Below are 16,541 nucleotides of genomic sequence, written 5' to 3' on the forward strand. Positions count from 1 at the left end.
ATGGCGTCTTGTCAGCCACGGCTCTTGGCGAAGTGGAAGTGATGGGTCGGTTGGCAAAAATGGAAGGATGGCTCTATCGCCTGCTTCTTTCAGTCTCTTACTAAACTCTTGTTACTCTTGGTACCGAGGCTGTTGAGCTGCGTCAGCGGACGTATACTTGTTAGAATTACCTTATCAATTCAGGTCAAACTATTCATCGTCGCATCTAACCACCATCGGAGTGTAACGTTTTACCAGCCTGACTTAAATTAATCGGCGATGCTATCATATGTGTGATATAGTGCTGTCAGTTCCGGCCTCAATTCGGCGAAAGGATAGTTTCCGACATATAGGCTAACCCCAGTCCGTTAACTAGAGAAGAGTTTCTAGCGCAGCGGCCATCTAGTAAATGATCACACCTCTTCTATCAAAATTAAGTGCTTAACTACCGTCATATTCGTCCAGTGCACCCCATTCCCTCCTTGTAGTGGAGGACAAGGATCACAGCAAGGGACAAGGTCTTCCTTACAACATCATTGGTGCAAAAGAGGGATAACTATAGAAGAAACAGAAATAGCCCGACTCTCTGGCCGGGTATTCGAAATAAGCCCGAAATGCTCGGCTTTCAACCGGGAGCATCATAAAGCCCCGCTTGGGGATGTAGTCACATCCACAGCGATGTAAAAGATGGGGAAATTCTAATCAATAATAGCTTACCGAAAGGAATCTAGGCAGTATCTCATAAAAAAGGTCCGTGACTGAGGCATGCGCATGATATCACTTTGTGTTCTTTGGGGTAACACCGTTGGGCCACTCATTAACAATTTATTCGGTCATTCGCGCTCTACTACTTGGCTCATTGAACTATTACACCAACTCGATCCTTTGTATTCTCAAGGGCAGGTAGCTTAGCGACACAATTCCTCACGACCTATTTGAAATCCCGATTACAAGAGTCAAAGCATCTACAAGCGGCGTGTCTCATGACCCTCAGAGCATAAAGGCTGCAATGGATTTCCCCATTCAGTATCATCCTAATAGGGTAATCTTATGAATAAACATCCACAAACGGGTATGCAATTTTACGAACTAGAGAGCAGAGTAATTGTGGTGCCGTTTCGTGCCATCGGCCGGTGCCTCTCGAGAAAGAGACGAAGCAACCGGAAGTAAAGAAGGAAAAGATGCCCTCGCGATGCATAAATATCATATATGCTAACAATACGAAACTTATACGCTTGAGCAAGAGTTAGTTTCAATACATCGGCAGTGACTGTGACAGGAAGCAATGCTGCTGGCGCGTACTTGGCTATGTTTGCTGAAAATTTCGATGATAGGAATGAGGAATAGAGTTAGGGAAGAGAACTCTACCTAAATTTGGGAGACGGCCGCCTGCGTAAAATTGATTTCTGATATGTAATTATGGAAAATAGATAGGAGCTCCGTGGGAATTACCTGGCGTTGCTTTAGTAAAACTTTACTGTTTTAACTCCTGCTGTTATCAAACCAAACTCACATCGAATCCGGATTGAACTAACCCCAATTCGCGGTGAAGATCTTGAATCTATCTAGAATTAAAATTCCGCCACGACGTGTTAGGATCTTTTCTTCCTTTTTCTTTTTTATATTCGTACCATCACCGCTACTTCCTCTCTCTCCCCTGCTGTCCAGAGAGTATGTGTCTTGAGGAAGAAAGTGTTGTGCACGTAAAAAAGTCGCTATATCGGATGGTCTTTTCTGCTCGGAAAAACAACAATAGGTTTGTGAAAGCTACGGGCTATGATGTTTGGGGACTATCAAACCCATGCCGAAACATAATGCTAAATTACTTCTCAGTTACTCCAATAACCGCTGTCATTGAGAAATGATGCTCTCTGTTTAGTCTAGACTTTACCACCGGGTAATCTAAGTCGCGCGCCTAGATGTCTGCCCAGAGAGCAATCGAATCGTAAATACGGTAACTTCTTAACATTGAAGGGTCATTAAATCATGCACTTAGTAAGTTGATGACATGCTCCTGCTATAGAATTCTCACCGAATGTGAAGATCTTCCACTAACCCATACGAATGGCGTTGTTCGTCTATATGTGGTTTGGAGGGCCGTCTCTTCTACGTCCACCTCCTCTACCCGCGCTGGGCCTAATTCTGTCCCTGAACGAAATCGGCCCAGAGGCAGGGGCCTATGTAAAGGCTACATACCTCCGATATATAATTACGTTAATAGTCATGCATGCGGCTTTGTGAGCTATCGATTCCCTGCCGTCTGAGTTGTGATCGTTAGAATGGCAGATTGTTCTGCGTTAGGAGAAATAAAAAAACATGTGTGTTGCGGTACTTTTTTTTAAAAAAAAAGGTTAAAGGCGATAATGAGCCAACGTTAGCTTTCAAACTACCTGTTTCTTATGGCTTATGTTGGCACCTAAACGCTCTGTCGGAAAATAGAACACACAGCCTTTAAGCATTAATGGCGGTACAATACTAGTATGCCATCCACGGCATTGTAATCCACGGCATTGCATCTGTATCTAGATGAGGGTACTATGACGTTCTGATAGCTTCTCAATAGGCCAATAGAATACCTTCTTCCCTCCATGGAGGCAATTATTTATACATATCACTCTCTGATGACATATGCTAGAATTGTGTTTTTACGATTAAGGAAACTTAGAGAAGCACATGCATCATCCAAAGTTTGGATAGACAAACATTCGAATATATGTGGAAACGAATATGCGTTGGAAAAAACAAGAATACCTTAGCAGGGATGCGAGATTCCGAGAGAACGTAATATAACTTAAAGAATAATATTAGAGTATGGTGAATATTAATGTATTAATTCGGTCGTCGTTATCATACAATTTTTTGGCGCTTACAAAACTACTCTACATATGTCCCCTGTTTAGTTCTGTTTATGTGTTTCTCGATCTTACTTTGGCGTAGGTATAAGCTGAATACCGTATGGTTCTATGCGCGTGTAATGACGATGGGATCTTCTGCGTCCCATTAATTGTATCGTAGCTGTTTCCTATTTGCGCATATCTGTAATTGAATTTCTCGCCGAATCATCAGGTGCGCCAAGAGTATTAAAGTTGCTCCAATCCCATAAACCTGTAGCTGCTCTTTCAGAGTCTTGATTTGATGACGGCTTAGCTAGATTTTGCTCAAATCCTCTGGCAATATCGTCCTTGATTGGCGCTTGGAGTTCAGAGCTTGGCACGGTGGCGCTATTCAGATTTGCCACAGAGCTGTTCCCATGCAGTTCTTGTATCTCATTGCCAGCGGATAATTCTGCCACTGTTGCAGTTATACCAAGCCGCGTATCACCAAGCTCAGGTTTCTCGAATGCGGTACCTTTCAGCCCACGAATGGCAATGCCAGTGCTGCCGTGCAGTTCTGCCTTCAACGCTGTATCTGAGTCATCTCTCCCAGCTGACTCTTCCTGGTCTGGCGCTGACTGTAGCTTTTTTCGACGTAGTAAGTAGACGAGCGCTACGCCTATCAAAAAGACCACCAAAGGAACGACAATTCCGACTGCGATTTTCGCTCCTTTCCCAAATTTGTCTTGCGAAGGAAATGTTTCTTTCGCGGGAGAAGTTGATGTTGGAGTATTAGACTGTATCAAGAGTATTCTCATCGCTTGGGCGGTCAGCGCGGTTGAGGGGATCGAACTTGTTATATCGGCTCCGTCACAGGATATGCCGTCTGTTATCGCCATGATATCGCCCGCATGAGGTCGTGAAGTACAAATGTGAGGCGAATTGGAATCGCAGGCATAGTTACTAATGTAAGCAGAAGTCAATAAATACGTCCTGAACCGTAATGCATATATAGTAAAAGTAGAATTAAATGGCGAAAGTACATAGCCATGATGAGATTGAGCTGGTTACCTGGTTGGGGGAAAAGATGTATGGTGATGCTGACGAGGGGAATAAAACGAGTACACTCACGATGGACAGCAGCCTATTGCAATTTCATCGTCATTTAGCATGCTCCATATCGTATTGTCGGCATGTGCCATTGTATCTGTGACAGCTGGATCTGAGAGTCCTTTGACGCGCTGTACGGTACACTGAGGCGAATAGCCGGAAGGGCAAGCCAGCCCAGGAGAGTATACCAGAGGTTGAGCTGTCCATTTCCCAGTATTGTCGTCCGTTAAGCCATAAGAGGAGGCGAATCCCAAAGGATAGCACGATTGTATTAGTGAGAAATCATAGCGAGCCCGATGGGTCGTGCAATCCCAACTTTCATCAGACTTTTTCTGCGTAGAGCATGGGAAATATGTCATAGTACCCTCATGTTCAGAACTGCAGCGGAACGGTTGAAAGGAGGTTTGTGAGCATGGCACCCATTCTGTCTCAGAATCATAACAGCCATAGCCTATGGATGCACCCATGAATACTTCATTTTCAGTAATGAAGCGCAGTGAGGTACAGTCGCTCGGTGGATTGAAGGTCGTTGTTAGAGGACCCAGATTGACACGGGTAGCTGTTGCGGAGGTATATGTAGTCTGCATCGCTAGCAGTGCGCTTTCAATCAGACAGCATTGGTGAAATGCAAAATTGATGCTCTTTTAGGGGACTAGAAGGTCCAAAGGTTGAAAATTTGAATTCGACATTCAGAAATTGTGAAGTGTTGGTCGCAAGTATAAAATCACACATGCTTCGACAAGGACAAGTGCAAACAGCTACCATCTTGCTTTGGAAGAACCCCCTCCCCATTTATGCTTCCCGGATCTTTAATTTCAATATCGCATATCAAAAGTTCTTCGGCCTACATCTTAGCCGTGACTGAATACACGAATGAGAACCCTGCAAACAACCCCTGGTTATGTAGCATCAGCTGCATGTTGGTTGAAGATTGTGCACTTTGTTGTTGGTTGAGCAGCGGAAAGCAACGCCTAGCCTCTATTGGGAGCTCAAATGCATCTGTCGCATTAATGACCCAATTATCGTCTTGGCCGTCGCGCCATGTACAAAATTGAATCATGGAATTGACTTATTACTTCTAGAAGAACAAGGAGCAAGGCTGAGACGCACATATAGCTGAAGCATACCTAGTTTCCTATCAGGCCATACAAAGTACATATGATTCAGTATATGCAATAAAGGCAGTCTAAAACCAAAAGAATGTTATTGATCCTCTGAACCGATGAGACGAAAAGTTGGTCCAATGTTTGACAGCAGAGATGCCCGCGTCTCCATCCTGTGAATTTGACTGTCAAGGTCTTCAAGATTGCTCTCAATGCGCCTCCTTTGCCGGCTGCTTGCTTCATCGTCATGATCAAAGGTACCAGTATTTGTAGTCGTGCGGGAAGGTTCACCAGTATCAGGCTGTTGTGCGTCCTTTTCGCTGTTTTCTTGTACCCTAAGGTCGTCGTGCTCTCGCTCTAGCTTGAGCGCCGCCTCCACCCGTAATCGCATTGCCTCCTTGGTAGTTTCCTCCATTATGACAGCATAATGGCATCGTTTATAAACACCGATACCCGTTAAGATCAGTCCAATTACCTCATAGGCGAACAAGACCGGAAGAGCATAGGACAAATGTGGATTACAACCACTGGACCAATTATCTGTAAGCAGTTCATAGGCTGCGTGTGCCGGCAGGGCGTATCCCCAACGGTAGAATGGAGATGATAAGCTGAATGGGAGTATGATTGAACTAACGTTCACCACGATCCAAGTGACGAGGGCCATGGACACGTACTGCGGCGGTATCCAGATGGTAAAAACATCAAACGCGAGGAAATTTGTATGTGCAAATAGCCATAGGATGAGCCAGTTCAAGGCAAATTGATCGCCGGATACGTGCCAGTTAGCTTTAAATGCCCAGAGGGCTGCGGAGTTTACCAATGAACCCAACATGGTGAATGTGAGAGAGATGGTATCGCGGACGAGAATTATGCGCAAGGGCGCTATTCGTGAATAAATCCTGAACTGGGCATAGAGTCCGTTGATGGTAGCAAGATAGAAGAAATCTTCAATCAATATCAATACAATGACTATTGTGTTGTAGACTGTGCGAGTGCCTTGCGTTGTGGGTTTGATGTTGATAGATGTTAATATCCAGGGATTAGTGAAAACAGATATGGCGGCAGAGTTGTTGGGTGGAATTGTGAGGAAAGCAGAGGTGCCGTTGAGAGCGATGTAAGAAACGCGGGCGACGTCGGAGAGAGTGTGGAGGTTATTCGAGATGGCGCTGTCCATGACAGTAGGGTATTTGGCTTCATTCCAAATAAATGACAACACATTTGAGGCGTTATATTGCGATGTATTTAACCCTGCAACGGCCAAACCCAGGTTCGCAGAGGCTTCGGGAGAAGTAAACAAGGCGGCCCAGTAATGCGAATTGCACACGGCTTCTCTGAGGTCATTGGGAGTTGGGAACTGAGAAGCTGATCGCTCAATTAATGATGGAAATTCAAGCGACTGTAAAGAGCTGTACGCATTGCGCACGGCATCGCCGACGATGCTGCCATCATAGTCTACCCATAATACATGGAGGTTGTGGGTTCGAGGAACTTGCTGGAAGAGAGATCCATATAGGTAGCAGAAGAGGCAGAAAAACAACAGGACGTAGATGACAAAGTTCAACAAAGCCGCGGTAAAGAACTTGGCCCTGAATGCTTTGATCTCCGGATGATTGATAGGAAGCCTATTCTCGCAGGCGCGAGGATAGAACCTGTTGATAATCGGCAACGGCATGGCGGATGCTTGTATGGAATTCCGAGGAGATGAGGCTGATCCACACTAAAATGGCTTGGCAGCCATTCTTGTACACAAAGTTTCCGGAAGCTCCGGCTTACCACCGGCCCCTCTTAACATTGATCCGGAACGCTTTAACTCACTTTACATGCGTTTGAGTGCTTATGGTGTTGATGTGCTCAATTAGGCTGGTTTAGGAGAGACAATAATATGGTAGTGACAGAATTACAACTAAGCATAAATCCATAAAGAGCGGTACGTCAGAGCGTTGAAGTGGGAGTAAACCATCCACCGAGAACAGGGCTGGGGATACAGGAATGACAATAACAGTCATGCTATATAAATTAAGCCCAAACGAAGTGATTCATTCTTCCATAAAATCCTATTATTCCCTCCCTGCCTGTGTTTGTGTACGGCACTAGGCACAGCTAGACCTGTATCTCGTCAAGTTGCGTAATGACCTTGTCAACGTTAGTAGGGTACGAGGTGGCAACAAGAGAGGAATTACCTTTTCGATATATCTCACGCCGACAAGAATGCTATTTGAATCTTGAAATTCTCATTCGTCCTCAAAATCACCGTTGTCTTCATCTAAGCAGGTGAGGCATGTTTCCACCACTTTCGCATACCGCGTGCCCATTCGCGCAGGAAGGGATTCGCTAGCCAAAGTGAGGAACTGCTTCTTAAAAAAGGTAGATCCTTGGCTGGTTGCAATCTGCCTGGAGTGGGCGAGAAGGCCCGACATTGTGGGAGGGTCTTCCGGTTTCTCGTATGATATGAATGACTCCCATAATCCAATTTCTAGGAGACATACGCCCAAGCTATAGATGTCATGTTGCATGACATAGCTGTCTTCTGCCCTAAGGCCATATCTCTTTGGGTGAGCGTACATGTTCAATTTCCAATCCTCACTTCCTATGCGCGCCGAGTCTCCTTGATGCTCTCTGAATTTTTCGAAGCCAACTAGAAAAGGAGCTAATGAGTTTGTAGACGGCTCCTGGAAGACAAGAATTGCTTCTGGTCGAATGCTCTTATGAACGAAGTTCAAACTGTGTACAAAACTCACTGATTTGGCCATTTCCAGGCCAAGTCGAACCACATCAGAGAGAGTGTGTGGCTTCTCACGACCTAGTAAGGCCGAGCGAAGGCTTTGTGGGTTTTGAAGATTCGGAGGCATTTTGAATACCAGGTCAAAAGTCTGTCCTTCGCTTTTTTGCTTCGAGGGCTCGTTTTCGACCACGCCTTTGCATTGAAGTAAACCAAAGGAACTTTTAATTTCTCGAAGGTCTTTTGCGAGATTTTCGACATCATGAATCACTGTCTGCTGAACGGATGTTGATGGAGATGCAGACACGACAGTGTCCACGATGAAGCTTCCGGTGCCTTTAGTGAGAAGTCTTGCAACGCAAAATGGCAACATGGATATTGATGTTCCATTTGCTAGTCTCCAAGGAGGGAGAAATGCTGTTTCTTTTGTTTGCCGACTTTGCAATAAGGCTCGCGCGTTTAGCATATTATCTCGTATGCTTTTTGGTGCCGCTGACATCTCTTTCCTCATTTGATGGATGATATCACTATCCATCCTCCGAGTCAAACGCCAGCAGACATCGGCTGTTTGCTGCCATTTTTTCAATTCTGAGATAGCCAAGTCGATTGCCTTTTTCCTCATGGCATAATTGGCGCTAGACGACAATACGTCCTTGCTTTGAGAAGAATTTATTTTGGTGTCCTTTTCTCTCTCACCTTGTTCAATTAGAGTTTGGAATTCCACTAGTTTCTTGTTGACATCTTCAAGCTTTAACCGTGCTTCCTTCAGCGTTTTAGTGTATAGTTGTCGGTGTTCAATCACAAGGAGGGGAGAGACTTGGTCCAGGAATTTTGTCTGTGCGCATATGTCTGCTGAGTAAACTTCCACTTGAAGAGCTCTTTCTGAGAGCTCCTTCGTCGCATTTTTTATAGATTTGCAGAATTCTTGCACCCTGTTATGTTCGTTATCAGCCGTTCGTTGGTGATAATGAAGCATATTATCGATCTCACCACTCACTTCATCGCAGATTGGATTGTTCCGTTCAAGCTCAATGACATGGCCGGCAGAGCCATCTTTACTACCAGAGTGATTGCTAGGTGAGAATTTTGGCCCCTCCAGGAAAATTAAGGTATTTGTAAGGAGCCACGAACTGGATGCACAGCATAAAGGTAGTCAAAGATAGTATAGATAACCCCCCTAGTAATCGGAATCACACGGAGAAGTTAGTCACTTATGTGGGAATATTGAGTTACCCATATTTGGAATGAACAACGTATATTGTAACACTACAGATATGCTGTGGGAGACGGGGTAGTTAAACACCAATCGGAACTATGATATGGATACACAACGTTCGTATTGTTAGAGACGAGATAGACAACCACCAACCAGAGCTGTACAGATATGCTGGGCGCTTCCGTGAGGAGAAAATAAATGCGTGGGGATCCATAAAGAGCTACACAGCATTCATAATGTTAGAGACGCGATAAACAAACACCAATAGCAATTACAAAATGGGTACGCAGCGTTTGTATTGTTAGAGACGGGACGGACATACACCAACCAGCCAGGATCACAAGGGCCTTGTGGTCGCTTAAGACCACCTGTATGATAACACAGCACCATAGCCAAGGGAGTGCATGCAATTTGCCTCATCAGTCGATTAACACTTTCACGGTCACTTGCATTTCGTAGGCACCAGCAGCTTCATTCTCAACATTTAAAGAACTGTTAACCCAGGAACTCTTGAGGCTTACTTGTTCATCAGCATTCCTCATAAGGATATCAGCCTTTTATGCCAAACGCCAAATTTATTCTGAAAACCTCTACTACCGGCCGTTATGCCACAGTTCGACTTGTCAAATCTCCCTGAGCTCGTACGAGATACACATCTTGAGGCTACCGTGAAATCTTTAATCACCGTTCACACATTTGAGGAATCACCAAGCCCACGACAAGAAACGTGGCGTCGGGAAAAAAAGCCCCTTGGCCAAGGCGGCTATGGACAGGTCTGGTTGGAGAAATGCATCAGCGGTCTGAAACCCGATAGTCCAAGTCTCCGTGCCGTCAAGAGTATTCGTCTAGATGGTAAACTGGGAATACTAAAACACGTTCGGGAACTTGAAGCGATTGCCAAATTTTCCCAGCCCAAGGTATGAAGCGGAGAGCACAGCTGTGGATATTGCTAATGAATCTCATAGTTCTCCTCTTTCTTTCCTAAATCATTCGGATGGTACCAGACAGATGATGACTTGTTCATTTCCATGGAATACTTTCCATTGGGAAATCTACATGAACAAACTCTGTTGAAGCAATCTGATCCGTTAGCTGAAGGTGACGTGGTCAACATAATACAACAAGTTGTCCGTGCGTTACGTTTCATGCATAACGAAGGGTTTGCGCACCGTGACCTGAAACCAGCTGTGAGTGAATTTGCACATTGATTCATTTGTGATTTGGATGCTAATAGTGAAAGATAGAATATTATGTTGGTGTCTCGGCAGCCTGAGTGGCGGGTCAAGCTCATCGACTTTGGCAATAGTAAAAGGTTCAACAAAGAGACCGAAAAAGTTTCAGCTATCATAGGTACCAATGGCTATATTGCGCCAGACATTCTTGATTATGCTATCAAATATCAGCATTCTTCTTCAATCAACCCAGAAGAGAGCATTACTCAGGATGTATGGCTGGCTGGAGATATTTGGAGCCTTGGGGAAACCGTTTTCCAACTTATCTCAAAGAAGCCTTCGTTCCCCTTTTCACGAAACCTGATGGAATATTTCCATGGTAAAGCAGCCTTCCCCATTGAGAAACTTGAATCATTCGGGTATAGCTCCGAAGCCATGGACTTTGTACAATCGGCGATGAAAGCAAAACCGGATTCTCGTATGACGATTCATGACGCTGCAGCACACGCTTGGCTGAAGATGACTGATTCCCGACCCTCATCGAAAGTCGTTTCTAATACTATGTAAGTCACAAAATCTACTATCTATTATGCACCTAGTACTAACGCTACAAGATCAACGATATCATCCACCCAAGCTGAAGAAAGGCGTTATCGCGATTGGGATACTTCCTCAAAGCTCTCTCAACGGATCACATCATCAGCAGCCATAGGGTCAAGTAAAAACCAAGGCACTTCTAACCCAGACGCTCCCGGCTCAAGAAAATCAAAATTACGTGAGTCGCTGGGTTTCCTTGTAAGGAACGATTCGAACATAAATTTTAAGTCCTTTTTGGGGAAGCTATCTTCGTCATTGGCATCGCCGAACGCCGCTATAGGCACTTCAGATGACGAAACATCCACGACGACTGGCTCTATTGCCACTAGGAGGAGCAGCGTTGCCGGTTCTGATGGCTGCTCAAGATATACTGGACAAACGACGTCTTCATTTAGAGTTGAACCAACTGCATCATCTATCCGGGCCAAGAACAAGGCATATCTGGCCGTCTATTCCTCTGGTGCTAAATATCTCATCACGGCTTCCGATGACCAGATTTCTGTGTGGATGATGGAGCCAACGTTCCGTTTTGCTACGTTATCGGCTCCATCTAGTAGAGCAAAGGCAATTGCATGCTATACATCCAATACCACCGTCTTCCTTGCTATTTTACTGCAAAATGGCGATGTAGCAATTGGGGATACAGAACGAATGACCACACCGCTAGTCGTGTTCAACGACAGAAAAAGAGCGGTTTCCATTGCCCTCAACGGAGAGCATATGATTGCTTTAGGGTATTCCGATAGCACCATCAGGATACTAGACACCGAGAAACATACTAGTCGAATTATTAAAGAGAAAGGCAAGTGTACCATCAAGTGGATTTTCTTCCTTCGAGGCCAGAATCCGCGCATGATATCAATTTGCTCCGAAGGGACATTACGCTTTTGGGAATATCGCCACTCTGATTGGGGCCGAGTGGCGACACATCAATTTGGCGAGATTGAGCAGCTGGCCTTCGATTCTGACTGCCGTCGTATTGTTATAACTCGTGGCAACCAGTTTCAGGTATATAATAACCCGTCTGCGACCGACACATATAAACTCGCATTCTCAGCATCCATATCGGACACCTGTATCAACAGTATCCGATGCAACTTCAATGATGACATCATCAAGAAACGCATCGAGAATGAGAGGCCCTGGTCATGGAACAAAGGAAATGATACACCCATGTTTAAAATATTGTCCGAAAATGGGACCAAGGTCTGTAATGCTTTGTCAACAAGTTGGCCATGCGAGATCGTGACAAAGGTGGACGGCAGCATTGAGATGTCCCACCAGATGATTGAAATCACTGAACACAAAACTCAACCGAGTGCAAGCGAAATGTATTCGTCAGGGACTTACCAATGCCCACCAAGTCCACGAGTAGGCGTGTTGAACTACGACGATTGCGAAAGCACTCATAGGTGCATCTGCAAACAAAACTGCTGTCCTGGGAGCAGCTATAATATAAGCGGCTATCATGAGGACTGCTATGACGAGAACAGTTATTCAAGGGGCTGCTATGCTGGAAACTACTGTACTAGGAGCCGCTGTCCTGGATGTTATACGCACATGTAACTGGGTGCCACTTTTATGTAATAATCATGGTAGCAACAATCCAACGCTGCCTGGCATTGGTGGATGACATTCCATGGTATCAACTAATTTTCTGTGCTCCGCCGTGTCTATCCGTGTCAGGAGACACTGTTGTCTTTGATAAATGTACATGTATGTATATTAGCGACACTTTGTCTCAGAATTCTAATTCGGGATAGTAGATGCTTTTTGTTGCCCGAAGCTTGATCAATGTTGGTCAAACTGAATGAGATGCTTAGTAAACGGTATCTTCATGGATTAATACTACAATTGAAACCCTCTGATTATGTCCCCATTTCGCCTTAGTCACAAACAGAGAATAATTCACAAGCATCAAATCCATGGTTTGCTTCGTTTAAAAAAGCATAGTTTAGAACTTACGTATTTTACCTTTCTCTTGACGCTTCTTGTGTAATGTGACAATCTGCTTTATGGAGGAGAGTGAATTCATCGAGACGAAGAACTGGCATAAGCCTTGGGCACGCTTACATCAAGAAGCAGACGGCGCAATAAGCAATCACATGCAAAAGATGTGGCTATTAATATTATCCCCGCTTTTCAGCCCCCGTATCAATTATACCTTCAAAACGTGGATGGCGGATAATATGATAGCTGGTAATGACGTGAAAGAGCCTCGTTTATTCGAGCTGAGAACAAGTGGGGGAACTTTGGAGACCAATAGATGCCTTGAAAGAATTGCTGTAGGCTCGGCATCCTGGGGATGGCAGCCTCGGTGACTCAGATATCGACATCGTACCCACCATTTAGAGCTGTCGGATCCATTCTATTCCCAAAGAGTGAGCCAACATCGCTTAATTAGAAGCGCGGCCTGATGAGTATGCTGCAACCATGGCGGATCTGTTCGACCAGAGACGGCATAGAGCTGAGCAAAAGACCGCAGATTCGTGAGTAAGATACCCGACCTTTGCATCACATGCGCGCTCCGACGGATTCAACAAGGGGCTATGCTCCAGGCTCCAGATTCTAAACGCTGCTCCAGAACCTCCAAACTCCTCGTTCTTTGGGCAAGGGCCGTGCCGGACGGGCGGCACGCTAATATATTGTCGAGCCTTTATTGGCCGAGGTGAACCATCCCAGCAGCAGTGTGCTTCACTTAGTGCAAGTCTTGCCCCGTTTGGGTCGTTGCTTGAGACTTAGAACCAACAACATCTTTCGAAGTTTCAGAAGAAATCATTTGTTAGATAAGGGGCTTCTATTTCTGGAGACGGATTTCTCCCGACGTTTTGTTTCAGAGACGCAGATACTTCTCCAAAAAGTACATGTACCGGCAGGGAACAAGCTCTATCAAACCGCAATTGCCCCCATCTTACAAAACGAGCACAAATTCGACAGTACAACTTGGAGCCTGCAAAAGGTAGAGATTATAATGGAGAATATTATCATTGCTTCTATTTGAGGCAATGAAAAACGAGATTCTGGAAGACATTTCATTGTTGAAGACATACTTACACCCAGTACCGGAAGAGAACCAAGGCACGGCAGATTAAAACATGTAGGATTCGCCGCGCGCTGGGCCTATATGCAGAATAACAAGTGAATAATCATCTAGTTTTGTATGCCATTTCTCTCGTGTGTAAATCCGAGCAGATGTACCTATACTTCTGCCTGCATACGAGTCTAGTCCATTTCCTCCTCACCAGTCGATCACGCGGCAAAGCCGAACAGACTTAACCTAAGGCAATCAAAGAATACTATAGTCCTACAAATAAGCTTCCGCATTGGATTAGCTGCATACTATTGCAGCATACCGTGTTCAAAGCATCCTGTCTTCAAAAGTTGGCCGACATTGCAGGGTTCGGTTGGTGAAGATGGCAGTGCAGCTGATATACAATTTACCGGCTAAATGAAACCCCAATCGCCCAGTTTATAGTCGCTACATACCTTATGTTAGTATAAATGTCTCCCCTTTACGTGGTATCGGGACTAAGCACACCAGAATTCATAACCACGAGTCCCCTCATTGCAACATGGCTACAACGAATTCAGTTAAGAATCCAGTCTTTGAAGAACTTGCAGTTATACAAGCAAGTTTTAATAAATTCCCAAACCCTAGCGATTCTTCTGGTTCCATTAAGTGTCGCGCTTCAATAAGCGATGGCTCCCGTCGCTGCCGTAAGGAAGGCTGTCGAAAAGACGAACGGCAACAAGTTAAAGACCTGTTTTCTGAGTTCACAAATATGACTGATTGTCCTCAAACGGAAGATTTCCATCAAAAGATGGAAATATTTATCACTTATACACACTGTCTTTTACACCGCGAGAATGCTCTCAAAACTTTCAGCGAATGGAAAAAGGGACGGACAGCGGCCGCTGCTAGTCTACCACCACCATCTCCACCTCTATCTCCATCAATATCTCCATCTGCGTCCCCATTTTCATCATCTGACGATATTTTTTCATCATCAATGTCTCAGACCAGCGACACAACGTCTCAAACATCATTTTTAGGTGACTCCATTTGCGCAGAACCAGTTTCGGATTATGAGTCAGACGGTGCTGGTGAAAATCACACGAAGAACATCGCCAAAGAGACAATTTCTGCCGCAACAACTATCAAAAATGTTTATTTTGAGACACATACCAAAAAAGGGGGCCACAAGATAAGATATGTAATGCCTGGTGTTGGTACTGTTGTTAGCCCTCGACGGATGCCATCATTGAGAGACCATGCGCCGGTATTCCAAGTTATATACAGCCACCCAGGCGAGTCAATGATGCAAGAAGGGTTTGTTTATATCTTTAAGCATATGGAAAGGCCGAATTTATTCAAGATTGGGTTCTCCACAAAGGGTGCAGAAGAGAGATGGCGCCAGTCTAAGTGTTACGGAACTGACACGGAGATCATCTATGAAACTAAACGGAAGTTTCGCGGAGCGCGGCAAGCTGAGAAAATTATACAAACTTGGCTATGTCACCAAAATGTCTTGATTAAGTCATGTGTGCATTGCGGAGGGGGCCACAAAGAATGGTTCGAAGCGCCTAGAGAGGACATATTCAAAGCCGTTGAGGCCATAGAAGCCTTTGTCCAGATGCCTGCATACGTTCAGACTGATGGAGTATGGAAGCTCTCTGCTGAGGCATACAAAATAGTCGGGCCAATGTGCCACTTTGATCCACCAGCACTGTTGAAAGGGAGGTGCGCCGTTGAAAAAGAGAACAAAGAAGCTGAATCACCTCAGGTGACCCCGGATGCCACGCCATCGAAAGATACCGAAGAGGCAGATATTTGTGAGAATTCTGATGCGACTGGTCAAAACACACTTCCGAAACCTCCAGGAGATGGAGGTGAAGTTGAGGAAGACAGTGTTACGGCACTTATCCGCCAACTATTTGGGAAGCTGCAAATATCTGTGAAGGCCGCTTTGGAAGTAAAGGCAGAATGGACCCTCTGACATTGACACTTTAGGTTGAGGAAACGTTTAATTAACAAGGGAAAAAATGCCACATGTTTTGTATTCCCTAATAGCTATATCATTGTCAAGTGCGCATGTGAGTTGTTTAGTCTATTTAAGTGTTTTTCCCTTTGAATGTACATCTAATCTGCATCATTGAGACTCATATAAACAAGATATTTCCAATCTTCGAGTTATATTTCCTTCATTCGCGGCTTTCCTATGTATAATAAACTGGCCAAAGTTTCTGGCAAACAGCATACTTTGTCTCTGGAGATGTTTTCCTGGTTTTGGTCCCACCCTGCTCATGTCTAAACATCACTAAACAGCTAATATGAAGGCGTGTTGTTGGTTTAACAGTTCGGATATAAAAGATAGCTCGGTTCAAGATATTACCATTGAATTTCTAGTCCAGTGATACGATATCAATCCAGCCATGAGGAATTAGATCTATCCCGCTTCCCCCGCGAACTTGATCTTTTCGAAGTTGGAGTTGTCATTCGCGTCTTTATATCCCCACCCTTGGGCGGCGAATCTTTTGCTGGGTCTGAGTTTAAATGAAAGCGTAGGATTTGCCAGAACGGAAAAAAGCAGCACAGTTGAAATCAGAATGAATAATGTGGCTGTATATCCTTGGAGATGATCAATCTCGAACATGCGCCGACTCATAAGTAATGGTAACTTGCGAAAGGCTGCGCGCACAATCCTTGGGTGTGCTTGCATGTAACACACATGTAAGAGATTACATAGAAGAAATTATCATCAAGCTCAGGTGAACTTAGATCACTATTAAAAGTTTTTTGCGGGTTTTCAGACCAAATTACCCAGTCAAGGC

The 16,541-nt window shown here is 44.7% G+C and overlaps 5 protein-coding genes across 5 annotated transcripts; 2 read left to right on the forward strand and 3 right to left on the reverse strand.

The window, feature by feature from the left end:
- Positions 1 to 3,001: 3,001 nt before the first annotated feature.
- TRIVIDRAFT_62820 (uncharacterized protein) lies at positions 3,002 to 4,489 on the reverse strand (the record flags this gene model as incomplete). The annotated part of the gene is made up of 2 exons (XM_014105771.1): positions 3,002 to 3,755; positions 3,924 to 4,489. The coding sequence occupies 2 exons, from the start codon at positions 4,487 to 4,489 to the stop codon at positions 3,002 to 3,004; spliced, it is 1,320 nt and encodes a 439-aa protein (XP_013961246.1).
- A 616-nt stretch (positions 4,490 to 5,105) lies between these two features.
- TRIVIDRAFT_187978 (uncharacterized protein) lies at positions 5,106 to 6,677 on the reverse strand (the record flags this gene model as incomplete). Its single annotated transcript, XM_014105772.1, has 2 exons — positions 5,106 to 5,306; positions 5,340 to 6,677. 2 exons carry the CDS (start codon positions 6,675 to 6,677, stop codon positions 5,106 to 5,108), a joined length of 1,539 nt encoding a protein of 512 aa, XP_013961247.1.
- Positions 6,678 to 7,257: 580 nt separating this feature from the next.
- On the reverse strand, positions 7,258 to 8,349 carry TRIVIDRAFT_118293 (uncharacterized protein; the record flags this gene model as incomplete). Its single annotated transcript, XM_014105773.1, has 1 exon — positions 7,258 to 8,349. A coding segment is annotated over one exon (1,092 nt), but the record flags the coding sequence as incomplete, so codon positions are not given.
- Positions 8,350 to 9,938: 1,589 nt separating this feature from the next.
- TRIVIDRAFT_34884 (uncharacterized protein) lies at positions 9,939 to 10,679 on the forward strand (the record flags this gene model as incomplete). The annotated part of the gene is made up of 2 exons (XM_014105774.1): positions 9,939 to 10,127; positions 10,185 to 10,679. Coding segments are annotated over 2 exons (684 nt in total), but the record flags the coding sequence as incomplete, so codon positions are not given.
- A 3,602-nt stretch (positions 10,680 to 14,281) lies between these two features.
- Positions 14,282 to 15,706, forward strand: TRIVIDRAFT_62824 (uncharacterized protein; the record flags this gene model as incomplete). The annotated part of the gene is made up of 1 exon (XM_014105775.1): positions 14,282 to 15,706. The coding sequence occupies one exon, from the start codon at positions 14,282 to 14,284 to the stop codon at positions 15,704 to 15,706; it is 1,425 nt and encodes a 474-aa protein (XP_013961250.1).
- Between the last annotated feature and the right edge of the window lie 835 nt (positions 15,707 to 16,541).

Source organism: Trichoderma virens, assembly GCF_000170995.1.
Source record: "Trichoderma virens Gv29-8 chromosome Unknown TRIVIscaffold_1, whole genome shotgun sequence".
In the NCBI taxonomy this organism is placed as follows: Eukaryota; Fungi; Ascomycota; class Sordariomycetes; order Hypocreales; family Hypocreaceae; genus Trichoderma; species Trichoderma virens.